This window comes from Corvus moneduloides, chromosome 7, assembly GCF_009650955.1.
Source record: "Corvus moneduloides isolate bCorMon1 chromosome 7, bCorMon1.pri, whole genome shotgun sequence".
NCBI lineage: Eukaryota > Metazoa > Chordata > Aves > Passeriformes > Corvidae > Corvus > Corvus moneduloides.
The window spans coordinates 11,502,425-11,530,258 of record NC_045482.1 but is presented as its reverse complement, the minus strand read 5'-3'; the positions used below and the strand labels follow the sequence as shown (position 1 = coordinate 11,530,258).

General features: G+C 40.2%; 1 protein-coding gene across 2 annotated transcripts in view; it reads left to right on the top strand.

Moving 5' to 3' along the window:
- Positions 1-27,834, top strand: part of SATB2 (SATB homeobox 2) — a 130,498-nt gene that overhangs the window by 10,666 nt on the left and 91,998 nt on the right. For both annotated transcript variants that reach the window (XM_032114898.1, XM_032114897.1), the window contains exon 3: positions 12,738-12,914. In XM_032114898.1, the coding sequence (XP_031970789.1) occupies positions 12,738-12,914 (177 nt within the window). The remainder of the gene's footprint in view (positions 1-12,737; positions 12,915-27,834) is intronic.

Genomic DNA, 27,834 nt, shown 5'->3' with positions numbered 1-27,834 from the left:
GCTGAGTATCTGATGGCTTTTGAGAAATGTTTTCTAGCCTCTAGCGATACTAAAAAAAATTGCCCTCCAACAAGCTTTGTACTTGTTGCAGAATGCTCATCAGCAGCGTCTCTGCTGCGGGGCTACAAATGAGTTTACATTGATTAGTGGTATGAAAGACAGAAAATACTCTTTGCCATTTAATTTGGGGGCAGTTGTTAGCCCATCTAGTTGAGGTTCTCATGGCCGTTCCCGAGTGTTGACTGCTTTAATGTGTGATACGTTCTCAGCCAGCAAGGCATGTTGTCCATATTGTCGCTGCTCTATAGTTAGGGATTTTTTTTTTTATCCAGAGTTCCTGCGCTTTGTATGAAAGCATGTACTGCAGCTGTTGAGTATATTTTGTCCCTGTCTTCCATTGCACTGATTCAAATATTGGTAAGGGAAAAAATGTTTTATATTGCCAATGTTATTCCTTCTATTTCAGGGAACTTTAAAAAGGCAAGAAATACTATTTTTAGTTGTTTGGTTTTTTCCTTTTAAAATATATTTACTAGCTCTGCGGGTATCCCCTGAGGATTTACAAATATACAAGATTTTGGGATTTGTATATTAGCAATTTAGGGCTGCTGACATTGAAAAAGTCTTATAAAAGATGTTGGAAAGGTTTTTTTGTTTGCTTTGTTGGTTGGTTAGTGTTGTGTTTTGCTTTGGGTTTTTTAAGTGTAATTCTTACTCTGATTTTTAAAGGTGTGAATGTCGATGTCGCTAGTATCTGAGGACTTACGTAAAACCTCCTTCCAGGAGGCACTTCTACTTAGAATAAAACTACACAAATAATTTGCAGATTGTTTAAAAAATGGAGTGTGAGCCCTGCGTTGATGTTATGGTAAGTTGGATGCTAGGGCAGGAATACTGTTTCTGAGCTAAAGATATATTTTCAATTTCCTGTCAAATGCTGAATGATTATTGGTGTTTCATGCGGCGATGTTTGGAAAAAGAGAATTGTCATTATTTGTAGAAGCTGCATGAAGGGAACAGAAAGAACTTGAAGAAAAAGGACAGGTAGCTCTAGATAAGAGTCTAAGCATATGACTTGTTTTCTAAATAGAAAATTATCTGGCTAATTACCTGGCTAAAAATGTTTAGTCCTTGTGCTCTAGCTGATGTCCTTGTATCAGATGGATATGCAATATTAAACAATTTGAGCACAGCTCTACCATGTTAATAGCAATGTCAGCAAGGTAAAGAAGCTCAGAAAAATCTTGATACCTGTCAGACGCTATTTTATATGAAGCTGCAGCATCTCTTGAGATAACCATATGCCCGCTGCATTTTCGGAATGCAGTAGAAATGTCTCCCACTTAAATATGCTCCCTCATTTGTTCCCCAAAGACACACACTGAGATGAAAAGATGCATTGTTGACAGCAAATCTTTTCAAACGTGCTAAACCTGACATGGAATGTTGGGAGGGGAGTTTCTTATATCAAAAGCATGATTTGTATGGCCGCATACAGCCACAAGGTTACTTTGTCTCTCTCTTTCTCAGCTGTTCCATTCTATTTGTAATGTTGACAAGGGGCTGGATTAGTCTATCTTTACTTGTGTATCACCAACACGTCACTCTTGAGAAGTTGCTGACTTTGTCAGCATTTGGACGGAAGCTTCAGATAAGTGAGGAAACTCACAAGTATTTACCATCTTGGTAATTGAAACTCATGGAGAATGTTTTGCCATAAATTTAACTGACAGGCATATATTGGAAATGAAGCATGTTATTTTCAAAACTATAACCAGCCTATTTTTTGAGAGTAATATAAATTCATATTTTGAGCATATTTTGGTTTATATTCATTTCCATTATTTATATATTAAACTTAGATGTGCACAATTTCCAGCCTTATTATTTTGAATGGTTATTAAGAAATGTAGTTATAAGTTATGAGTTATACAATACTTTGGAGTAAAAGGTGATTTTCATAATGTCTTTTCCCAACTTACAAATAACTTCTTTGCCATAATACAAACATGTTAGTGGAGCAACATGATAGATGTCTCTTTAAGTATCGTAGTAAAAGAAAATGACTTGTATTCTGAGGCTGTGGATAGTTTATGTTGTTTTGGACCCATTTCCCAAGCAGTGATCGAAAACAGATTACAATAACAATTATACAGTCAGAAGATGCAATATCCATTTCTGTTTTAATTGAGTGAAAGAATAATAAAAACATCATTAAGAAAAATGAGGTGGACCTGTCATACACACTACCAATTTTTAGACTTAGAGAAAATGCAGAGTAACAGAAGTGTGGGCTTTTTTTAAAATTTTCCTTCTTTTTTTTTTTTAAGTAGTTTGTTTCTCAAGCTAGAAGTCTAGATAGTAGACTTCATATGGGCTCCTGTGAGCAAGTATGCAGTAAGTAGGCGTATTGCCTGACAGTAGTGCTCAAGTTAGGCATTATCTAAGTGTCTGGGTCTGGCTTAATAATGACTGTATTGAGCCTTTCTGATTGCATTAGTATGATCATAGTGTCATACTGGCCTGCCAGCTAGATGAGCTTTGAGAATGCCATGGACAGGTAGAAAGTAGTAAAAATGACTTCCTTCTTTTTCAAAAGGAAAAGTGGTGCTACTTTATGTGGGGGGGGGAGTGTTTTGTGGGTTTTTTTTGCCCTCTTGAAATCTGTGGGCATGAATGCAAATAAGAGTACTTGATCTCTTAAGCCATCACTACCTGGGACTAACTCTTCTATGGCCCTTTAGCCACCTCACCATCTCAGGGTTCAGATTAAAACCCAAAAGGCAGAAAGGCCCTGTGCTGGGGGGGCATGCATCTCTCTGTGCCTCTTGCAAAGGGACCAAACTGTAGTTGAAGGCCTGAGGTTGAGGGATCCCGGCTCTCCCATTTTCTCAGACTCCTAGAGCTGTAAGCAGAAGTGTCCTTTTGGCTGTACCATACACGGAAAGAGAGAGCCTTGTTACAGTAGCCTTGGCTCTAGTCCTATATCATACAGCTTTATAAATCAACATTTGGAATGGCATCTGAAAGTGAACTGGGAGCCAGTTTGGCCTTTGGAGCACAGATGTAATCTGCTTTCTTTGGCTAACACCTCTCAGTGAGCACATGCATTTGCACTAGCAGAAATATCTAATTCTTTGGTGTAGCTCTGTGTGCATAGTGTAGCAATTCAGCTTGTTGAGCCCCAAAAGCATTGCTGACTTTTCACAAGTGAATCCACACACAGTAGGTCAGCCTGTAGGTAGGTCATTTTCACCCTTGCCCAAAATTATTATTAACTGTACGAAGTGTATTGTGCATACCTGAGAAAGAGAGTGTATCTGTTAACTTTTATTCCTCGACCTCATGACTCATTTGATAAAGATCTGGTAGTTATTAAAAACCTGCTGGCAGATAAATGTAAATATTCCTAGAAGAGTAATGTTCCAATTGATAGCTGTTAAATGTGCGATCTTGTGTTGGTAGAGTATTCCCCCACAACTGCTCTGGTCTTGAAAAAGAGAATACAAGAGAAGGCCACTCTGAAGTTGCCCTCTCTGCACAAGGGTGTGAAAGACTGGAGTTGTAAGTAAAGGCCATGCCCCAGAGGCCCATAATAGGCCATAGGTGCAGACTGTCTGAAGACTGTATTGACTGGTGAATGGGAGGCAGAGAGGGAAATTGGCTGCATTCTGGGGGACAGAATGGCTTCTACTTCTTCTCATTTGTGGTTCCCTCCTCCACTTACTTTCCTGCTGAAGATGTGATGAAGATTTTTGTGGTCTCCTTCTCCTTCTGTCATCTAGCAATGATATTGCTGTAGCAGTAGCCTTACCCTTGCTGAAAGTCAGGCAGGGTGCAGCGCTTCATCAGTAACCATTGAGTTTGACAACGTTTATTCAGAGAGAAAGTTTGATGTGGCTTGTCCTCTTGTGTGCGTACTTGTAACTTTTGCCCATAGCCAGTTCTGCCATATCTGTTGACATTGTCACTTAGAAGTGAGGTTTTCTAGTGCTGCCAGTATCTATAAGACAGGAGGGAGGGAGGCAGTGGTTACAGTGGTTGCGGGTAATTCAGCTTGTCTCACTATTGGAGCCTGCAAGTGGGTTTGAAGGCAGAGTTGTAGGTGCAGTAGTTACTTTAGACTCTCTTGGCAGACATTTATCTTGTAACACAGAGAAAGGGTGAACAATTTCTTTTTCTTCCCAGGGAGCGGTTCACAGAGGGATGGACGTGAAGGAGAAAAGTACTTGCTGGTGGGTCCCAGTGGAGACCCCAAAATAGGCCCGAGTGTGGTCTGCAGCACTTCTCCAGGAATAAAACCTCAAACCAGCTATGAAAGCTTTTCTGTTGCATTCCAGGGGACTTATCCCAGTACCGGGAGACTAGTTAATAGAACCTTCATTAAAATGCTTTTGCTAGAAGATGTTTTTTTGCTTCAAAAATTACATAATATGGTGGCATCTGCTAGCACCACTGAATTTAAGGGCTTATTAGCGGTTCCAGTTTTCAGGGTTTAAAAGTGTCGGTCACTAAAAATAATTTTGGGTGGAACTTGGCACAGAGTGTCTTAGCCCCGTAGGCGAGTTTTGTTACATTTTTGAGAGAAGAAACATAAAGTAGTCCCCCAAATTAATAACCCCTCATGAACCCTATACTTGTTTTTGAGTTAAACCAAACTCTAAAACTTATAGGAAATTAATGGCTTAAGATGATTTTTTTTAACAAAAAGTCAGCTGATTTTAGAAGTGTTTCTTCCACTGATTTTGAGGGAAATGAGTGTATTTTCCATTTAGTTTATATTATGAAGTATGGCTGTGGGATATTTTTTCTTCTTTTATAACTGGGAAACAAGTTGAACCAATTGAGCTGTTTTATTTAGGAAAAATGTAGCTATAGTGTCTTCACCTTTGCCTTTCAACTGATTCTATGATTCTATTCCATGGATTGGAAGGCCTGTGTGTGATTCTGGTGGAGAGCATGGTGCTGGTACCCCACAGGATTCCTGCGTGCCGGGGGATGCTGCTGGCACCGGGGGGCCTGAGCTTTCTGCTGGAGCAACCCAGACAGCTATTTGTGCTGCCTTCTCACTCAGGCTCCCTCAAAACAGTATTTTGAGCTCTGGGCTATCATTGCTCTCAGTTTTGCTCATTTAATTGGAGACGTGGAAGTGCTTTATTCTCCTGTTTAATTGCTCCTGCTTCCTGGCTGCCCTGTGCATGGCTGTCCTTGGGCTAACAGGGTGGCACAAGGCCCCAGTGGGGCTGCTCCTGTTCCTATCCTGTGAACCCAACTGGTGCAACAGGCTCAAACTTTGGGTTGAGTTAAAGCAACTGGTTTAGCGAAGGGGGTTTGTTACCAGAAACAGCTGATCCACTTTGGCCTCATCTCCTGTGAGTAACACTTGTGTCCCAGACATGCCGCAGGAGAGGCTGTGCCAGAGGTAAATGCTTGGTGTTCTTCTGTTTCTCATTTCTTGTTTGTCACAGCACATGCTCTAAATATGGCTTTTCTTTTATATCATTTTTTTAGAAATTCAAGTATTATCAAATCAAGTTATGAGTTTCATAATATGTTTCTGTGGTGGGATAGTGGCCTGAAATATTTTGTGTTAAACAGCAAGGCTGTTATTTCAGCTAGGAGAAGGATTCTTTGGGTAGTTAAGCTGTCAGAAACAGAGGACATCTGCAGAGATGGTAGTGACTTATTTATAAGACTTCCTGAGATCTGGGATAGCTGTGATGGCTGGGAGACTGAAGCCACAGAAAGGACTGGAAGCTGAAGAAAGATGTAAATAATATCTTGTGGTTTGCATTTGCCATTGGCTAAAATATAAAATGTAGAAATGCATTTCCTGCCTACAGATTTATTGAATATGTAAAGCCAGAAAAAATAGCTGAGGAGGAGTAGAAAGATATTGTCCTTAGTTTTACTTCCTCTGGCCCTCCTAAGAAGAAAAATTCTACAATGTAATGTTATTTAACATGATTTTGTTTCTTTGGCAAACATTGCATTAAAATCATCTGTGGACTGAGCTCTTCTTTACCAAATTGCATCCTGGAACAAATTATTTGCAGCGGGCTTATAAACCCATGAAGAGTAGGAGTTTAACAGCATCACATTACCGCTTATATGCAAAATCAGATATCGTGCATTTTGTCTAGAACACACTGGAGAGCAGAGAATTAGCAGAAAGTAGGGTCCTTGTTTTTAAACAAAACCTTTTGCTGTAATGAGGTGCTTGATCGGACCGTACAGTTGCAAAGATCTTGATGCAGTCTCCCGTATTTGACACAGCGATTTCCCGCTGGCCGCCTGTTAGTGTGTGCACACAGCTTTCTTCACGTGGTTCCGAGTGGTTAGTGACAAACAACTGCAAAGTCATTCCTCCAGTCCCCATTAAAAAAGATTTACAGTGAAAGAATTCTCAGCCTCATAATGAGACTGTTGTAAGCTGGTGCGCTTGATAAGTAAAAGGCTGAAACACAGTCCATTTACCCAAACCAAGCATTTATTGTAAATAAGTTAAGTGCCAACAACTTATATTCTGTCCGATTTAATTGTATTCATAATTTATGGGGTAACTTGAAAGTGAGCCTTAATGGACATGCCTAATGCTTGCTGAAATGAGGGAGCTCTGTCTCTTCCATCGTATCACGGAATTGCCCCGGCATGGGCTGAACCTGGGATCTGCTTCAGGCCAGATCCTTCTTGAGTGTGAGCAGTCATGTGTGTGTGGCCCTGTGGAAATGGTGTGATTGTGCTTGGTTAGCCTGTCATTGTGTCCCCTGAGTCTGCAGCCCTCAGCTGGACTCTGGAGGATTTTCTGGAGAAGATCTCACATCATCACCAGCTACAGCTACGCTGTGATTTAAACAAAAGTGATGTTGAGATCAGAACAACCCCCTTTTCATTCAAATACTATTTGGTGTCTTTCCTCTTGAAAAAGCCCCAGCCAACTGGACAAAATACCTCACATTTTGGAGTGTAGTTGATTTTTCTGAGTACAAATGTATCTTCTATTGTTACGTGTGATCTTAAAGCTCTTTTCCAACCAAAATGATTCTCTGATTTTATGTTTGTTCAGCTAGTCAAGTCTTGAATAGAAACCTCCTGATTATTAATGTGTGAACTAGGTTTTAATTTCCGATCGCTTCAGGATTTGCAGTTTTCACTGTTTTGAAGAAGTGGCACACTGAGGCTTTAAAGCTTCCCTTTTTAGTTTCTTTTTTTTTTTTTTTAATTAGTGGTGGGATTAAGTTTTTCAGAAAGGAAATCATGGATTTGTGTTACACTTAGGGTGCAGGATAGCATCTTTGCTGCAGAAATTCAGGTATTTCTGTGTAACTGAAAGCTGTCAAACTTAATTGGCTTCTGCCTTTTCAATTAGAGCTGCAGGATGTGAAAAGGAGAAGTGGCAAACCTCTCCTGTGCCGATTTCTGCCTTTTAAAGCATTTTTCTCAGTTTAGGTTCATTTCTCAAAATCGTTTAGAAGAAAGGGAAAGACAGTTAAATACCAAATCAGTATATGTAAGGTCAGCTCTACTGCAGTGCAGACAGAAATAAATAAATGGACTGCTTTCCCTTCACTGCCTTTGCTGGATAAAGGTCTCTCTCTAAAGAAAAAGCAGAAGCAGATTAGGTTTAGGAAATGTTTGTAGTTTGATTGCTTCCTGTGGTTTCTGCCAGTTGTAGAAGCATGCTTTATTGTTAAATATATGGAATCTTTACCTAGATAATGTCCTTAAGACAATCCATGCTTTGCTAATTGTGCTTCTTAGTTTCTGTTGTAGGGTAAGGGTCTCATCTTAGAAGTCCAGGCAAAGTTGCTTGCACTCCAATGGTTTTTAGGTGTGTGTGGAAATAAACATTTGTGGATTCTTCTCTTGCTATTGCCTAGATTTATTTTAATTTTTTTTTTCTTTTTTTTTTTTCTGTACTGGAAAGGCCAGCTTAGAGAGTGGCCCATGTTACAGTCTCTGCTAGGGAAAATGTTTTCTACATAAAGTAATGAAGAATTTTCAGTAGTTTATGAATTTTCTAGTCGATGTCCTGGTTTCTGATCTCCAAACCATAGAAATTTGCTTTGTCTTTGAGGGAGATTACCCTGCATGTGTGTCTGTGTTCTGTTTAAAACAAAACAAAAAAAATAGCCGACAAACAAAACGTAAAAACCTGAAGCATAACAGCAACAACAAAAACTTTATTTTCCACTTTCTTCGCTTGATAAAAATCTCTCCACTGTAGAATGATTTCCTTTGGGTTTGACACCACCATTTGATCTCAGTTTTTAATAATTTTGGTGGGTTTCACTCCCAGAAGAAAACATGCTTGTGCTGTGAAGTATTCCCACTAGAAATCTGGGAAGTCTTAAAACCTCATGTTACTCAGGGCAAAGAACTGGCTTCTTTATTAATTCCTTGCTAGACAACCCCTGTACAGTAAATCTTTCCATAACACCATGCTGTTGAAATTAATCAACCTGATGTTTGGAAATTGTTCAAATTAGATTAAATTAAATAACACCTAGATGGGACTCAAAACTTGTCCTGATGGAAAGAGATTTTAATCTAAAAAGACATGAATTTTATTGGAGCCTTTTCTTTCTAGTTGATCTTCATTTTATTAGGACACACAGGCACTGCTCCGTATTTAATGGCTGGAGTGGGTGGCTGTAAGAGCAGAACCTGCTCCTCAGCTTTCTGCTCTGCCTGTGATGGTTCTGTGGAACCAGACCATGCATAGAAGTTCAGTGCCAATAGTATCACATTTATCACTTAAAAAAGCATGGACTGGACAAAGTATTATTTGCAAATGAATAAAAGAAGTAGTGCAGGACTTTTTAATAACTGCTCTCTTCTCGTCCTTCTAGTTTGTCATTAGAAATCTGCAGCTTTTACTTGGAAGTCTTACAACTGGAGATGTTTTCCAGGGAGCTGTATGATTGCATATTGATAATACTTTTAACTGTCTCTAAGTATTTTTTTTGTAAAAATGAATGCTTTATGTAGCAGAGTATCTTGGGTTTTAACTTCTCTAATGAAATATCTATTTCTCTTTCCTTCGTTTTTAAAGAATTGATTGCTCCCTAGTGAAATAAAACTATCGATTAAAATGGGCAACGAGGAGAAAATGTGCTTTTGGTCTCTTTGATACATATTTAATTTCTTCTTAATTTCTCAGCCCCTTAGGAGAGTCTTGGCAAAAAATGCAAGTGTGTTTACAAAGACTCTCTGTACATTGCAGCTTTGCCATGAAAGCAACAGCAGAGCTTAAATCTCATCTCTGATTTGCTTAAATGTTTATGTTATACAAAGGTACTGGTTGCTGCTAACCATTCCCTTCTTCTGGGTAATGGTGGGAACAGTTTTTCACTGCTCTCTTTCATGGGTTAAATGGAATTCTTGATGTGTATGGATGTCCTTATAAAAGCCTTTCTGTAGATCTTGGTTTATGCTCCCCTGACGTTTTACGCAGATGGCATCTATATGGGGTCAAAGCTCTGTGGGAAGCGTGAAAGAGCTGTTCATGAGTCAGCTACGTTAATCAAAATCAAGAAGAAGAAGCCTTTACTGTGATTTGTGATTGCTGTTAATGTTTTGTGTGTATAGTAGCATTGTGTTTGTCTTTAAGAAAACAAACTATTTCCTTTTTAGCCCTCGGATTACTCCTCGTTTTCTCTGTGTGTGAAAATCAGTGCCATGTGTCATATACCATGAGCTGTGCAGCATCACTCCCCACAGCCTCTCTAAAGCTGGGAGAGTGAGTGCACACGAGTTCAGTGCTGGGGGACCTCAGCCTGCTCCGTGAGTGTGCACAGGCGAGGGTGGATGACAGGGATTCTGGCTGATTGCTCGTTAGGGAAAGAGCTGAGGAGTTCCAGGATTTATGAGTAAGGCTGGCTTGCACTGCAGTAGCACTGCATGTGAGACTGTTATGGATGCTTGGTCTCCAGCTCTCTGAGTACTGCTCCAAATTCTTCAACTGGAATGACAGTGAGTAGTGACTAACTTGCACTGCTCTTCTCTAAGGGCCCTGTAGCAAGCTGGAGGTGTAATATATGCATGTAGGAGCAAGCCATGGTGTATATCAGCATGTAAAGAGCATGTTAGCATCTGCAGATGTTTTTCCTTTTGATTCCAACATACTGAAAGTATGTTTATTTTCAGATAACATTAGGAAACAGATAAGTTTCAGGCAGTAAATTCATTGGAGATACGACAGTTTAACTCTCTAATGCGAAATAGAGAGCAAAGTGGTTGAAACTTCCTTGGAGTGAGACTGTCTTGAAAATAAGTTTGATTACTGTTGCTTTTTATTTTATTTTTTAAATCAGTGTGAAGATTCCAGATGCTATAGTGAGAAGCATGAGAATGGGTCAGTAATGACAGATGTGGTAACCTGCCCTTTGCTCTCTGTTTTTAAGGTGCTAATAGCAGCTTATCATCAGTTACTCTGGGTCACCGAGTTCAGTGATGTTTTTTCAAAAGCTGTTTTTTAGCAGGGTTCCTGCAAGCATGGGCAGCAGGAAGGGGCAGGAAAGTCATCATGGGCAGGAGTTGTGTGGAGTCCTTTGTGCTATCCATAAAGTGATATCATGTATGGCATCAGTTCTAGCATTTGAGATCCTGTTTGTACTCAGACAGTAAAGGATGAGTGCAGAGAATAGGTGCAACTTCTGTGCTGGAAAGGAGAGATTTTTGTATGACAAGGAAAGCATCCAGCAGGAGCATAAAAGACAGTGTGACATCCTTCTTATCAGTTTGCTTCACCACTTTTTCTGTCTTGCCAAAATGTAATTTACACAACTGATATTACAGCCTCAGCATTTGGCCAATTATCTTAATCTTTTGCTAAGACATTAATAGCCGCATCAAAAGTGCTGTGACAGCCTGTATGTTCGACAGGACTGGAGGTTTGTCACTTAAAGAGACTTATTTTCATTTTAACTAGTTAAATGGTGTATGGAGAAATAGAATTCAAGTTTTAACCTTTGATAGGAAAAGAAATTTTGTCACTGATTTCAGAGGAACACGATCACCCATGTACTGTCTCTTCAGGAAAGCACCTAGAGATTTTTTTTCACTGAGATTCCTTTTTAGCACTGTGTGTTAGAATTTGGCAGCTTGAACTTGAAAAATGCATCAGTTTAACCCAGAGTCAAGCAGTGAAGAGGCAGCAGTATCAATGTGATGCTGTAACCTTCTTTCATGTTACTTTGCGGTGTGTTTTAAAGCAAAGAATTAAAACACATCAAGTGGATATTGTAGCTTGTAGCTCCTGCAGCTAGAATGTCAAACTGAGAGCCACTCTGTGCTAGATAAGTCATTAAGTTAGAATTATGTATCTAAAATATATTTTAAAGTAGATCTCGTCTCTGGAAATTCAAGACAAGGCAGTTGCTGGTATGGCTGGATTTATTTCAGGGCAAGATGACTTCTCTGAAGGGATATATATCTGTTGGTTTGTAGACACTGAAGCTACTGACAGTAGAAGATCTCAAAAATATTTAATAGACTTTGTGAAGGAGAACTGAAATGTGGCTTTCTCCTCTTTTTCCCTTAAAGAAGTGTCTGGTCCAGAAATACAGTGATTTGTGTCTGAAATTCATAAATATGCTCAGATATTTTTTGTAGTTATTGTCTACTGGAAATGGTTATATTTCATTCTGAAGAACAAGATTTAGAGGTGAACTTTCTGGTGACATTATGAGCATTAGATGGCACATTTGGAAAACTGCTTTAGGCTGAGGTTGTTCTCTGCATCAGTATTTTCTAGTTTACCTAGAGACTAACAAGTTGTATGTAACCAGTTAAAAAATTTCTGTGGCTGGAGGTAGCCTGGCCTGTAGCAGGTGGTGGAAATGGCCGTGCAGTTCTGTAGGTTTTCCGTCTGTTCCCTCTTCCTTCTGTGAATGCACTGTAGGGCTGTTTCCTGTAAATTGGCATGTTTCTCTACTGCCTGTAGTATTGAATCCCTTAAAGTTCATGCCTCACAATTTATCTAATGCCGTAGATAACTTGATCCTGTAACCACAAAAATAAATTTAAAATAAAACACAACAAAATTGAATCCAGATGACCCCCTGATTTTTCTACTTCTGTGGTTCCCCCTCATCCTTGATCCTTTTTTGAAAAGAGTTGTTCTCACACTCTTCATGGATGCAGTGGAAAGACACCCATGGGTCTCTCTGGGTCTGTGTGACCGTCAGCTGCCAACACAAGATTATAACTTTCAACAAAATCAATGCGAGTATTTTCCTTGTACAGTGAGAAGACTGGCCATGGTCTGGGTCCCCCAGGGTCCCCCAAGGGGACCAGCCCCTGCTGATTTCTCCATAAGTTCACTGTGTAGAGAGAAGCAGAAACGGCTTTGTGTGTCAGGCTTTTATATGGCTGAATGTGGAAAAATGACCTGAAAGAAATAGGGACATTCATGGAACTGTAGAAAACTTCTGCAGAGTTGAAAAAGTCTTACTAGGAATTCTTGTTCATCTTCATGCTGACTATGATTCTGTTCCTGAACTGTATTCTCTAGAGCTTTTAGTGTGGTTTTTAAATGAGTCAAGTGATGAGACTTTAGTATTTCCCTTGGAAAGAAAACAAAAGTTATCCCACAAGGAAGAAAGGCAGATTTCCACTTATGATGAGTCTTCTAGGTGTGTTAATTTACAAGTTTAATCAGAGATGTATGACACAGTTCTTGTTCCTCTTATTGATGCTTTGCTGGTTTTTTTCTTGGTGTTTTTTCCATCTAGGTTTGATGATTCCAGTCTTTTGTGTGGTGGAGCAGTCGGATGCCTCTCTTGAATACGATAATCGAGAAGAGCATGCTGAGTTCGTTCTGGTTCGCAAAGATGTGCTCTTTAGCCAGCTGGTGGAGACAGCGCTCCTGGCTCTGGGGTATTCCCACAGTTCTGCAGCTCAGGCACAAGGTATTCAATAAAGTTTTTTCCCACTTCTCTGCACTGCAGAAGACAGCGCCTGAGGTTGTTAGATGTAAGGAGAAAGCAAGAAAATTGGTGGCAAATCTTGGAAGTGTTTATATCAGTTGTGTTAATTGCTCAATACTAAACTAGGTGTACAACAAGCCCTACATTTTTAGCCTGCCTAGAAAGCATTAGCCAGATCTTGCTGAAGTGTGAAATCTGGTGATAATGATCAGTCAGGATATTCATGACACACTTGTTCTGTACCATGAGGCAGGTTGCTGCTTCAAGGAAATCGGCATAGAACCTTTAGGTGTACAGCTAGATGGTATTCAGTATTCCTCTTTGTAGCTGGGCAGTTTTGAACAGCATATTGTAGTCGTTGATTTTTTTAAATTATACACTGTAGCTAATGGTTACATATATATACATGCTCTCTTTATGGCAAAAAGTTGTAGGGCTAAATGTGCAGGCTGATTTCTGTTTTCACTTACCTACTATAATGCTGCAAAGCGCTTTGTAAAGCTCTACAGTCCCTTCCACTCAGATGATTCTGTTAGCAGCTAAATCTTAAAATAAACAAAGCTTTCCTCTCTACCCAGAATATCAGCTTAAAAAAACCCCAACCTAAAATCATAATCTTGAGGGAGATGGGCAGGAGGTGGTGGGTTGGGAAAAATCTTTCCAGAATGAACTTTGAATTTCAAGAGGCTTTTTTATACTAAACAGGTTATTTCAGGGCTTATTCTTTTGGATGAGAAACCTGTAAGTTTGTTTTATCTCCGTATTGCCAATAAAACCTGTGCACATTCAGAGTAGTTTAATAGCAATTTTCTTGGGGATTTGGTTTTTGTCTGTTGATTTTAATTGTTCTGTATAGGTAGGTATTTAAATGTGGGAACAGAAGGACCAATGGTGGTGTTGAATCCAGGAGTTCCAGGGAGTGGTTAATCGAATGGGCTCCTTGTGCAAACTTCTTTCCAAGCAGGGTGATAATGATTCATTTCCTCTGTCAGCCTCTGCTCTGTGAGAGAGGCTCAGGTTCTTTATACAGGCAGAGCTCATGTGTTTATTTACGCAATATGGTAGTAAAAGCCCTGCAAGAAAGTAGTTGTTTTGGTTTTTAATATGAAATGCTTTGTGTCATCTTAGGGACTCTTTTTTTCTGAATATAAAAGGTCAGAATATCCCACTGTTTCCCTCCTGGTGAGCCAGCTTTCTGTTTGACAGCACTATCCATCTCAGTTAACACAGTTGCTCAACGTGTTGCGAGCTAACATGTGGAACATGCTGCATTAGGTGGCCAAGATTTGTTTCTTGGCACTTCCAAAGGGGAATGGGCTTTGCAGAAAACCTGCTCCAAGGAGGCATGCCATCCAGTGCAGTGATCCACACTGCCTGAGCATCTCACCTGGGGGAACCTTGCTTTTGTGGCATTGCTCTGTTGTGAGAATAGAGAGGAGGAGACAGATTGGCTCCCGAAGGAAATTAGTCAATGTGCCCAGAGGAAACGGCCACTTCGTTTTTGAGCTTTGTCAATGGGCAGGTTCAGATACTGATCTGTTGCTTGATGTGTTGGTCAAATAACTCGACTAGAAAATAGAAGTTGAATCTCTAATTATTGCAATTTGTCTAAAAGAAAAGACTAAGGTATTTTCATCTTTAAGGCAGCAATTACATTCCTCTAGACAACATCATATGGTATAATGTTTAGAATGACAAAAAATACCTTAAAGAACCATCAGCCAGTAAATCTCTTGGTCAGGTTATTTACCTTCACACTGAAGGGCCAGTCCACCAAAGTCTTTTAGGCATCTTGAACAAATACTGCAGGCCATGCTGATTTTGAGATATGAAGCTGAAGTATGCAGCATGTTCTGTAGTATACTGTCTCTGTGGTCACTGTCTGTAAGCTGAGGGGTGAGGTACAGGCAGGGACAGCCAATAGATTTCTGAGATTGTTTTGTTTAATGAGAAAATTTATAGTCTATAGGGCTCTGAATTGTTAACTAAGGTTGACAGAAGTGTGCTGCTAAAATGCTATTATAAGGATTTATTTGGGAACACAACTTTCTGATATTAAATTGGTGAAAAAACAAAGCTATTTGCTTTATTCATTATGGTTGTAGGACAAGTCTGCTTCTGTTCTAGTGCTTGGAATTGATTTCCATTAGCAATATATATTAATAAACGTCACTTAGTCCTTTTTTATGATCAACTGAATTACAGGATCTGCATGAGAAGTTAAGGTCCTCAGGTGCATTTTTCAAAATGGTAAAGCTTTGGACATCATGCTGTGCAAAACAGTGACACAAGTAGGTGTCCTCCAGGGACAAAGTAAACAAGTTTGTCAAAGGTTTGGTATTGTAAAAGCTGTCTAAGCTGTAACTTCGCATGTAGTAATTGTCACCTTTTGAGCTGAGAAAGTATTTCATTTTGGCCCCCTCTTTTTTTGGATGATGCTGAGAGGAGCAGCAATTTCACTTCATCTTGCAAGAAGCATCTTGCCTTTGCCTGTTCCTTTTAGAGTAGGGTCTTCTGTGGCAGATAGAAGAGCTAGTTAGGGGGGAAAGAAGAGCTGTGGCAGCAGAGAGAATTGCTGTGGGATTTCACCCCACCTTTGCTGCGGTTCCCCATGGCAGCCCTGCAGAGCTGCCGAGGCCGGGTTGGTGTCTTGTGTGCAGGGCCGTGCCTCGCGCTTCCCAGCTGTACAGCAGCACAGCAGAGACTGGCTGGTGGAAAGGAGATGTGGCACGGAGTGGTAGGTGGTATGTGCCCCCCTGAGTGGGCTGCGTGCCCAAAGGGGCCCTGCCATAGGGCTGCTGGCCTGGGCTGCAGCCTGGAGCTGCAGAGCTCCCCCAGGGTGTGATGCTGTGTCCGAACATTTGAGCTGGAACACGCACACACACAGCTGCCACCTGGCCTGGGCCTCATGTACTGACTGGCTTGTGGTCACTTGGCTTATTATGGATCATTTTTATTCCTGGTTCTAGGTAAATTGATAAGTCTTAGCATAAACAATCTTGAGACAAAAATGTATCAGGAAGTATATGTGAAGGTGGCCCCATGCCTCCCTGGAAGAAACTCTTTATTCCCACGCTGTTTGGGCAGGACACATTTATTCCACAAACAGCTGGTTATGATTTTTTGTTGATGGTGGTGGAGCAGAGAGTTTTCCAGCAAGTGCTGCCCTCATGAAACTTCCCTTTTCTGACAGGAGCTGTGAAATGTCTTCTGGAACAGCATGGGAATTCGTTAACAGCTTGGCACTGGGGTGTGAAAGTTGGTGGTGTAAATGGCAACAAAGGTTTAATAAACATTTATGTATTTTTCTTTCATCACTCGAGTCTACACCTGACAGTAGTGAACCTGCTATATGTGCCTTTTAGGGAGGAAAAGAGTCATGCTTTAAAGGGGCACCTGTTCTTATGTAGTTTAATAAAATTTACATGCCCTGATGAATTTTTTTTTTTTTTGTGGGTTAGGTATTCTAACATGGCTATGCAAAAGAAGGGAACTGGTAGGAGGTACATAGAATACACAGTGCTGAGTGCTGGAACCAAAGTAGTATAAAAGTAGCTGCAATCTGGTGTACCCTGTGTGCAGTCCTGTGGCTTTGGGACCTGCTGTGAAAGATGATTCCCTCCTCAGTGTGGGGTGGAAGAAGAACAGTGTTAGTTTGATGCTTTTCGTATCTACTTTCTTAGAATCCATGTGAAAAAGAAAATAGTGTGATTTCCTGTGGATATATATTTTTTCTTTTGACCAGTTCCTTGCTAGCTGTTTTGAGTATGTACGTAGAACTGATGTGCATTGTCTGCAGAAGTTAGCAGAGCTGATTGGGTGATGGAAATGGAGTTTGCCTTCTCAGGTACTTGAACTAGGTGTATTGGCAGGGCAGTGTGGAGTGCCTGCCCTGACTGCTCTCTGGGGGCAGCTTTAGCCAGGCACTGACAGGATGGTTGCTTGGGTTAGTTGCTGTATGTGGCCATGACAAGGAAAGGGGTGTACAGAAGAGTGAAATGCTGCTCAGATGTCAAGTTGAACAGAAGGAGGAGTGATAAAACAGTGGAGGGAAGTTAACACAGAGCAAGAGATCTTTCCCATCCTTGTCACTGTAGAGATTGCCAAGCTCTGGTTCTTAAGCAATGCATTACCTTGAGCAGAGCCATTGGAAGAGGCAGTGCCTTGCGTTTATGCCTCAGAGGCCTCTCTTGTGCTCAGTTTCTTCTAATGCTGTCTACAGACTGGAGAGAGGGGAAGACTTGTGTTTGCAAAGAGCTGTGTGTGGCTGGTCGGAGTGGAAGGCTGGATGGAGAGGCTGGCAGTGATCAGTGGGGAAGGTGTAGTACAAGAACAAGAAAGGAGAAGGGTTTAAGTATCTTGCCTTGCCACGTGGAATTGCAGTAGCTGGGCACAGAGGTGAGTGATGCTCTGTGGAGATTGTGGTTTAGTGAGCAGAGATCAGACGGCTCAGCCCTGTCAGCCTTGCATCACTGCAGTGGGAAAGAGGAGAATTTTGTTGAGCCGATCAGTGCCTGGCCAGAGTAGCTGACACCCAGAGGTGTACCTCAGGACCTACTCCATTCCTACTCCAGCTGCCTCGCCTGTGAAACTCTGATGTTGCTTGCAGCCGCAGGACAGCTTGGCTTCAGTGCTTCTGCAGAGCACTGTGTTCTGGAGCACTGATGCAGCTGTCTTTGCAGTGAGCTGCAGCAAGAGAGAAAGGTGGCTCTCCTGACTGTGTAGGAAGGAAACCAAGGCACAGACATATGTTAAGAGTTCTCCTCTGGATTGATAGTGAACACGGCTGGGGTGGGAAGCAACCCAGACTGCAAGTGTGTTCATTTTCTTAAAGGGTTTAAATGCGTGAACTCAGCCCTCCTCTCTGCTGTTAATTGGAAGCCCCTTTCGCTTGTGGCCTGTGTTTTAGTATTACTTCAAAGCACAGACCAGATCTGTGTGATACGATGCTGTTTAGCGAATCTGTCCAAGCCCCAGGCTGTTGTGTGTAAGAATGTGGCAGCTAGAGTGCTGTGCTCCTTCACCCAGACTAGCCTTTGTGAGAGCAGCATGACCATAGTGCCCCTTATGGGATTATAACCGTGTGTACAAATATTTGAAAGGTGTAAATACCGATGAAAGAATGGATTTGCCTAAGCCGGTACAAGAGGGTAGGGCTCTGAGGCAATTGGAAGGACCTGAGCAGATGATTAGTAGGGAAAGATCCTGTGAAATATTCCCATCTGTGCTGTCTCCAGAACCACAGTAGCTTCCAACTGAGTGTCAGGTAAAGGGAGAACATACCAGCTGGGGGCTGTATTGAACACACACGCACAAGCTGGTTTATTTCTGTATCAAGAAAGGTACAGTAAAAGTGTGGCGAAACCCTGCTGAACTGTGCTTGATATATACAGCCAAGTTTGCTGTAGCTGGGAAGACCAGATATGCTATTTTCTACGGAAGTGCAAGGTAGCAGTATGGGAAAAACTGAGAGGAAACCTGAATTCAAGTTTCTCATGTGAGTAACATGCAATAAATTACAAGGCTGCTATAATCTGGGATCCTCTGACCCTTCAGCCCACTGTCACTTGTGTCTGAGTCGTGGCTCCCTATTCATGAGATCAAAGACCTTCTATTGAGAAGAGTTTAATAAATAGGAGGGACATTGGTGATATAATGGCTTAAATAACAAGACGATACAGTGATCAACAAGCTAAATGGATACAGTGATCAACAAGCTAAATGGATACAGTGATCAACAAGCTAAATGTTGGGTCACTTCCTGACTGTCACTTCTTTCTGCTACTTTTTTCTTTTTCGTTTTAACAGAGACAGTGTATTGGTCTCACCTAACAGAGTTGTCAGTCCATGTAAAGCTGCTGTTATTTCTCTGAGCTCAAACTCTTTTGACACGGAGTATTCTCACCCTGCTAAACCATTTCGATTTAAAACAAAACACCCCAAAACAAATGAAAGAAACCCACCCAGCCCTCTTCACACCTCTTTTCAGCAGTTCCGTCTTACACCATCTCTAATTAACAGCTCCTTACCTTTGGTAATCCCCTTTGTCCCCCTTGCTTCTACTGGGGATACTTAAAATGGGTGAACTCTTCTTTCTTCTCTCCAGTTGCAGATGACATTATAAAAGGCCCAAATCAAATCGTTTAACAGTAGTATGTGTGAGGGGTGGGGCTCATACCGACATCTTGCAGTAAACTCTGCCCGTGACAACTTGTCTGAGATTGCTAAACAGACTGGATTTCTTGCAGTGATACTCAGCCATCCAGATCAAAGTTTTCCCTTGTAAAAGCTGCTCCTTCTTGACCTGTTCATTGCTTGAGTTGTATTCTTTGTCTTTCTCCCTGATGTTTGAAGAAAGAGGGCTAAGAACTTCTCAAATATTTGTTTCCCTCCCTATATACATCATTTACCAGCAAATCACTGTTTTGTCTACCCTACAAAACTTCACAACTGTAAGTGAAATTCAATTAGCCAGAACCATGAGAGAGTCAGATTTTAATGAGAATATTGAAAACCTCTTCATTCTTTGTGGGTTTTGATAGGCATTTCTATGCATAATGGACACAGGAGTTGAAAGACACTGTTGTTAAAGGTTCAGCATCTCATGTCATTTCAATTAAAGTCCTAGAATTCTCTTTAAGAGTTCGTCAGAACTCTTAAGAAATCTTATGTAAAAAATAAAAGAAGCAACAAAGATTGAGGCTCCTTATATTTGTAGGATTTGCTAAAATTAGTCTTGCATTTTTTATGGAAAATGTGACATATAAAGAAATGTTAGAATGTCATATTTATAGATATATAAATGGAATGTATTTTAAGTTTTACTTTGGTTTATATATATAAACACATATATGATGTATTTATAGTTTAGTATATAAACACACATTTTCTACATATACATGCGTAGAAATATATATTTATATTAAAGTATAATATATATGTGGAAGCAAAAGCTCAGAATTAAATTAATAAATTAATCTTTCAGATTGTCATCCTTATTCTCCATTTGTGCCGTTATTTTAAGTAACCTCATTATCCCAACAGCATGAACACCAGTGAATACTTGATTTTTTGATAAGCTCTCTGTGAAAGTTCTTAACTTCTGACTAGTGGTCAGTAAGTGCCTGTCTTTCCTTTTCTTCCCTGCCACCCCCCAAGCTGGTGTATAAAAGTTAGCATGTGGTATTGGCATTCTGATCCCAATATATTATTTACAGGATTCTTGTGATGGAGCAAAACCTTCTACACATAATAATCTATTTTTCTAGATGGCAAACATCTGGGTAGTATAAGTAAATGGGTAATTTATTAGTGTTTGAACAGCTTAAAGGAGGGTAAGTAAAGGTAGTCCTGAACAGCTCAGCACTTCTGACACCGCTTTCCGTCTCATTTGCGGTTTGTGACTGAGCACAGCACGGCTCGTAAGCAGGAGAGGGGGCAGGGGGAAAGGAGGGAGCAGGGTGGACACAATGGGCTTTGGCTGTTCCAGTGAGACACCCTTTCATCCCTCTCTCAGTGAGACCCCACATACCTGCAAAGGGACTTTGGCGTTGTGTGCTTTGAAGCACATCATGTTTTGGTGGCAGCTCTGCGGGCTCCAGTGAACTTGTTGCAGTGGTGTGTGTGTGTGTGTCGTTTGTTTGTTCCGTGGTCATAATGGATCAAACTCGGACTGTGCTATGGGAAGAAATCATTAAACCTTTCGTTCTTGTCTCGTTTGTTTCTGAGCAATATTGCTCAGGCTGTAACAGTGAATCGGTGCTTTAGTTTGATGAGGGCCATGTTCTTTAATGCTTTCCATTCACTTTGTGTTGCAGGCTACGTGCAAAAAGGTAACACCGCAGGACAGAGGTTTCTTGTAGCTTTGTACTCTTCAGGGAAAGATTTTTCTGTATTCTGCCAGTGTTGTAAACCAGTGGAGAAATGCTGGGGAAATTGAGCCACATGCTTTTTTGTGTCACAGCAACCATTACAGTAGTTTGGGGTAAAATAAAAAACAAGTTCACTCTGAAAGGCCTGTGTGTACTCGATTAAAAACTTAGACCAGTGTATAATAAATTCAGATTTTTCCTGTCTCCCTTCCCAACCTCTCAGCTAAACCCACAAGTCCAGGAAACACTGGCAGTTTTGAGTAAAACTGAGAAATGGTCCTTATTAGTTTCAATTAAAAAATTTTGTTGTCTCTTTTTTTTTTTTTTTTTTTCTTCTTCATGAATCTGATAATGAAGCAGTGCTCTATTTAAAAGTGGAAATAAATTAGGTTAGGCTGGGTCTTCCCCTGTCCAGAGAAGGAAAATGAGGTGCAGTTAACAGCCTGTTAGCTAACAAGGTAAATATTTAAACATTCAGTAGGATGAGCAGAGCAAAACCTGGTGCTGGTTAACATGTTAGGGTAGCTTTTTTTTTCCTTCCTTTTTTTTTTTTTTCTCTTTTCTTATTTAGATTTTTAAAAATATTCTCATCTGCTGAATTATTTTTTCCCATTCTCTCCTGTAGATAAGGGAAGCAGCATTTTAACCCAGTGGCATGAGGGGCTTGGCTTTTTGTTCCAGCTGCAGATGGCTGTGCCCCATCTGCCTTCCCCACAGGCACAGAAAGCTGTGCCCACCCCCAGCCGCTTCTTTCTTTAACCTAACAGAGGTAGGGCACATCCTCCAGATCAGCTTCTGCTTATTTAGAAGTAAATCCCAACTTGAGAATCCCTGGTTTGCCTTGGGTGTAGGTTCCCTATGCAGCATTTATAATGGCTGTGCTGCTGGGGAGAAAGCAGAGCTCTTCCTGCTGCCTGGTCCACCTGAAGTCCATTTGTTGTCAGCACCCCGGTCTGGATCTTGCTGCATGTGTTTGGGGGAATTGGTTTGAGCCTGCAGAGAGCAAAGGTGCTTGGCTGCAGGGCCTCTGGCAAGCTTGTGGTGTAGGGCAATACTTCTCAGTCCTCTTTAACCAGGTAGACAAACTAAGCATGAAAACCATTTTGTTCTTAAACTGAAAACCTAACAAAATAGAGGTAGAAAATCTGAAGGAGATAAACAGAAAGTGCCTTCTAGTTTAAAAAAGCAAAAGAGAGGCAAACACACTGACCCCTGTTCCGTGTCTTATTGTCTCTTCAGGAGAGATCCTCCTGGCAGCAACAGCAAGGGGTCAATTCAGACGGTTTCTCACTGCTGCACGTGAGCATTGTAGAAAGGACCTGGCTTTAATCCTCCTGGTCCTTTCTGGAATATAAATGAAGCTGTCAATCAGCAACTGTATTTGATGTTTGCGTCCTTTCATACCGGTTGAATTTTACAAGGGCAGTCTGCCCTCCTGCATTGTTTGTGATCGGGGGTCTGCAGCGGATTAAATGGCTACATTTAATGGAATGGAATGGGAAAGGATGAGCAAAAGACAATGCTATTAGTGACCTCCTTTTACCTCCTATCCTGCTCACTGGAAACCCACTCGGAGAGTACCCATGAAGGTTCAAATTCAAGCTATGTCCGAGAGAAGTGGGTGTATGTGCCCTCCTCCCATCTGCTGAGCTCCCTGATTATTCAGGGTGCGTGTCTCTTCCTTGCTTTACTGGTGGAGGCCTTGTGGAGAATTGCTCACACTCTCTCTGTCTTTTGGCCAGTAAATACCTTTGATTTATCCAGACAATTTAAAATAATATATGTTTATACAGGTGTGATTAAAAAAAGACATTGCATGAGGTTGGATGATGAGATGAGGTTGGGGCATTTTTCACTGTGTATTTATGGGCAATTTTACTTTCAACTGAAATGAAAAATAAATGAAGTTATTCCAAATGAAAAATAATTCTTCCCAATGAAAAATAATTCTTCTAGAATGAAGTAACTGTCAATAAAGCTAGAATAGCCCTGGGATCTGGGGTCTGTATTTTATTCTGTTTTTACTTCCCGTACTGTTTTGTAAGTGTAGCACTTTTGTCTTCACCTGGCTGTTTCCAAGTTACCAACAAAGAGTTAAATTCAAACAAGTAAGCTAGGAGGAGGATGCATGTGCCAGTCAGGATTCATAGCTAAATTGCTTTCATACTTTGTTTTTATAATATATTTGCTGCTTAGCCACATTTTGGCCTTTTTCCTTTTTCTAACAAAAATCATTCTGTGGGGTAGCTGGTAGATAATTCCTACTTTGACAGAGACAACATCGTGCTAAAAATGTCCCTTGGCATAGGGATCGTTAACTGATGGCAATTTGTCTGCCTTTCTAAGTAGGTTTTTCTTCGGCACCAGCTATAGAATCTATGAAATAGTCTGTGGGGGGAAAAAGTGTTTATCTTATGTTGAAACAGAGGATGAACCAAATGCTTGAGGAAAAAATTGTATCAAATAATGAGCTATAGATAATACTGTATCTTTTCAAGATCCTGGAAGTAGATGTTTAGGCAGTATTATGTGGCAGTCAGCATGAGAAAATTGGCATTTTCTGAAAAGCTACCATAGAATGTGCTTCAAACGTCACTCTTTATGTATCCATGTATATAGATAACATCAATTACATATTTTTAAATGTTGATGATGAGTCTAAAAGCTACATGCATTACAAACATAAAAGTTTCCTTTTCTGTGGCTTAACCGTGGAGAGCAAGTCTTACTTTTCTCAATCTGAAAAGCGTATTTGTTTGAATAATAAAATGAAGAGTGGTATTTTGTTAGTAATATTAATAGAGATTTATTAATAATTTATTGTGGTGCTTTCAAATAAAGGACTACACCTACTAGGGTTTTTTTGGGGGGTGGGGTCATTTGCTTTTTTTGATATATCTATTAAAAGAGCATAGCCAACACCATATATTTGCATTTTCTGATCACTAAAATTCCTCCCTACGCATAAATGCGTATGTGAAATTGAGAACCTAATTAAAAGATTAACAGCATGTACAGTAATTTACCCAAAAGGCATGTGTTAATTTGTTAAAACACTAAAGATCTTTATGCTGTCTTTTTTGATGCTATCAAAATATTTTCCGTGGAACTGGTTGAACCTGGTCTCTTCATTAGAAATTCTTCTGTAGAGTTAAAACAACTTAATTTCATATCTAATTGCATAAGGAATTATAAATTATCTTTTCTAAGAGACCTATGACACTAAAACACAGAATGAACAAATAAAATGGATTTGTTCTAGTACAAATGAAGATATATGGCAGTATTTTTATTACAGACACCATTTGTTTGGGCTGAGCATCTGAATATTTTACTATAAGATGCAAAGTGCTATTTGTTGAGCAGTCATTCTAGCAATGCATCTTAAGGTGTTTTGCAACTAATTGCCGTGCAATGAAGAAACCCAAATCAACAAAGCCCAGGCCCACCCATAAAATAAAATCCTATGCAGAACGAGATAAATCTGTTCCAAGGGAAGTGCATTTTATGTGCATTCATAGAAGCAGTGGGATCTGCTTCTTGGATCAAACATACAACTTTTCTTTTGTTCATGAGGAGAGACCTGTTGATTCAAAAAGTGTGCTTTAGCTCAGCAAAAGGGTGACTTGCTGCACGTAAAGTGGTTTCCAGCTAGTTAAAGCATGCTGCAGTGTAGACTGGAGCACACAGGTGAAGGATTTCATGTCTGGTTTCTCTTGGGGATGAGGTATAGAACAGTTTACTGAAGGTGGGGCATTTCCCTCACGTAAAGGGGAATGTAGGTCCTGCTCTGACTCCATTAGTGTCCCACAACCTGAGGGTTGCCATTCTGCTGCACAATTAGGATGTCCCTCCCTCTTGGAGACTTCCGGTGGAATCCTGAACGACTCTGCCTTCCTGCCTTGAAAACACAACCAGTAGGTTGTCCTTTAGGAAACAACAGGGTGTTGAACAGTACGAAGTGACACAGTAATCTGAGAGTTGAGTATTAACCTTATGGCAGAATTCAGCAGAAATGGGCAATTGTTAAAGATTTGTCTTTTGTAAATTCTCATAGAATTGTATTCTGGCATTGAAAGTTTAAAATATTTTATAGTACATTTAGCATTTTGTAGTGCACTGTGTCAGTGTTGGTGCCAAGGCTGTTTGAATGTTGCTGAACGTCTGTTTGACCAGATTAGATTAAACCCTAATACATTATTTAGTGCAAGGAACAAATTAATATTATACTGACCTTTGGAGGGTTGAATTAATAAATTTATCACAAGGATTAGTTTGGAATTGCATAATAGAGACCTTCTTTTGTTTATTTATCCAGAACTACTTTTATTACGAAGTTTACTAACACAAAGCTGCTTCCATTAAGCTGATTGTTATTCCTAGATAGTAAAAGATCAATGCCATATTGTCTATATCCCAATGTATGGATGGATTTATGAATTTTTGTAGAAGGGCACCAAAAGGGTAGTATGGCACTTCATAAAGTCAAGTAGAAAAGAAATGTAATATTTTTTAGCTGGAGAGCTTCTGTGGTCTGGTTTGAGTGGTATGAGACGAAAACTTCGGTATTTATGGTGAAATGTAGATTACCCCTTAAAAAAAATTTGTGCCGAATAATCCCAAGTGATTTCAATTACAAGGTTGAGGAACATTTTTGTAATCATCAAAACATGAGATTTTTTTTTCCCTTAGCTTTCTGTAGCTCTGTATTAAAACTTCATTTTGCAAGAACTTCTTATGCTTCACAGTTTTGAGTGTGTGTCAGTACAGGAAAGTGGGGAGAGAGAAAGCAGAAAAGAAGAGAGACAGACAAATTTTCCTGCACTGTTCGTTATAACAGTGTCATGACTTTGTGAGGGACAGCAGTGTGATTTTTTGGTAGTGTAGTAAGCACCGGCACCACGCCACCGAGGTTCAGCAAATCCCTGTCCCACTCTTCTCCTTCCTGACCAAGGTTGGGATGGAGTTGCAGGTACAGCTGTAGCACTGCATGGCACTGTGATGCCCCAGGGTCACAGTGTCAGTTTTGTGGAAGGAGGGACTGTTACACAACAAAATTGCCATCATACATCTTCAAGGCTTCTCCTGTTTCTTTCTCTTTTTTTATCTGGGTCTCTTGTGCACAAATTCTCATTTTGCATGTAAATGTGAAGGAGATGGAGAAATCTTAGCTGCAGATGGAAAAAAAAAAAGTCCTCCAGTGTCTTCATATTTTAAAAAAATCCAGAATTAGAAGGAGATAAATTTATGTAGCCTTTGCACCATAATAATATGGCAAGACCTGACACAAAGCCATAAGGCTTTTTTCACAGATTTAGTTGTCTGGAAATTGTGCAGTGCTGTTTAAATAGAATGTCTTTTAATAGATTGCAAGAAATAAAAAAAAAAAAAATTAAAAATCATGTTTTCACCAAGGATTACATGATGGCAGTGTTAACTCCCGTGCAATTAATAGACAGCGTGTACTTTGTTTTCCTTTGAGTGCTTAGCATTTTCTGTAGATTTCATCTGGTCACGTATCCAGGAACTGGGTATGGATGCAAGCTGCTGTTAATTGAACTGTATTTAGGACTATTAAAACCATCATATGTGCAGTATGGCAAGATGTGTATCTAAATGTGCATTTGCAGCAATGTAGCCGTGGCATGCATATCCTGTAGTAGATAGGCAGCCCCTAGTCCACATATTTTTAGATACAAAACCTAATTGGTTTATGACAAAATAACTTCCTATATTAGCATAGCATTTATCTTTTACAAAACCTGCAGTTATTTCCCCACAACAGTTGAGAAGTGCAGTTTGTAGCTTAACAGGAATATGTTCTAATTTTGTCGTGGAGCATTGGCCCATTGAGTCAGGTCTTGTGTTGTAGCAATTTCTTTATATAGAGGAAGGCTAGTCCTGGTTTCCCCTATCTCATACACCTACTGAATGTCTTTTTACATCCAGCTAGTTGTGTGATGTAGTATTTGGGGGGAACAAGATGCTGTTTTATGCGAGGAGTGATCAGTTCAAGTCTGGAAGCAAAAAAAAAAAAAAAATTCCTTATTTCCGTGCTTGATGGATTAAGTCTTTTATATAACATGTTTTATAGAAAAAGAGCTATGTTTGTACAGAAGGAGGTGCCAGAACGCTAATAGAAGTATAGTAGCTCATCTGATGGGTGGGACAGATTTCTTCGTGCTGTTTGGAAAAAAAAAATTAACCCCGTGTGGGAGTGTAATATCTGGCATTGTTAATTCTTGACATTTTGTTTCCCATACTTCTGGGGCTCTTGACAAGGGGAGCTTCATCTTCTCTGTAAAAATTTAATTTGTAGAGATAAAAAAAAAATTCTTAGAGGATTCCATCAGAAGCTTGTTAGCATGATCCTGTCTTTGGCATGAGAACATGGAATAGAAAAGAATCCAAGCATTTTAATTTGCTGGGAACAAAAAGAAGCTGGTTGGTAACTTTGGGATGCAGTCTTGCTCTCTGAAGCACATTACTTTGCGGGCGTGCAGACACGTGACAGTGTGATCGTACATGGGGCTGGGTTGGTTTCAAACGCGCCTGGGGCCTCCTGTGGCCCTTTTGTTATTTCTCAGCCTTTGGCACCGAGTGCTGGTGGGGGATGTGTGGAGATGGGGAAACGAGAGAAATGGATATTAGAATTCAGTAGCCGATTTAAATTAAGCAGAAACCTCAGTATGTTATAAACTTGTAAGGCTATATATACACTATGGCATGTGGCTGGACTGTAGTCATGCTCAGAAAACCACTGAATATTATAGGACAGTTCATATGTTTTCTAATTCTTCCCAGAAAAAAAGAGGGTTTATGGGGATATTACTAAGTAATATCTTGTTACTGTATTCCTACTGTTGGCAGTACAGCAATTTGAACTTTCAAAAATTGCAGATTAGGTATTTCCCTAAAACTATATGTACTATTTAGCATCTTACTGATGTTCTGGCAGAACAGCACAGGGATTGACAGAAACTGGAGCTGGAAGTGACTGAAGGGAGCTAACGGAGTTTAGTGAAGGTTAT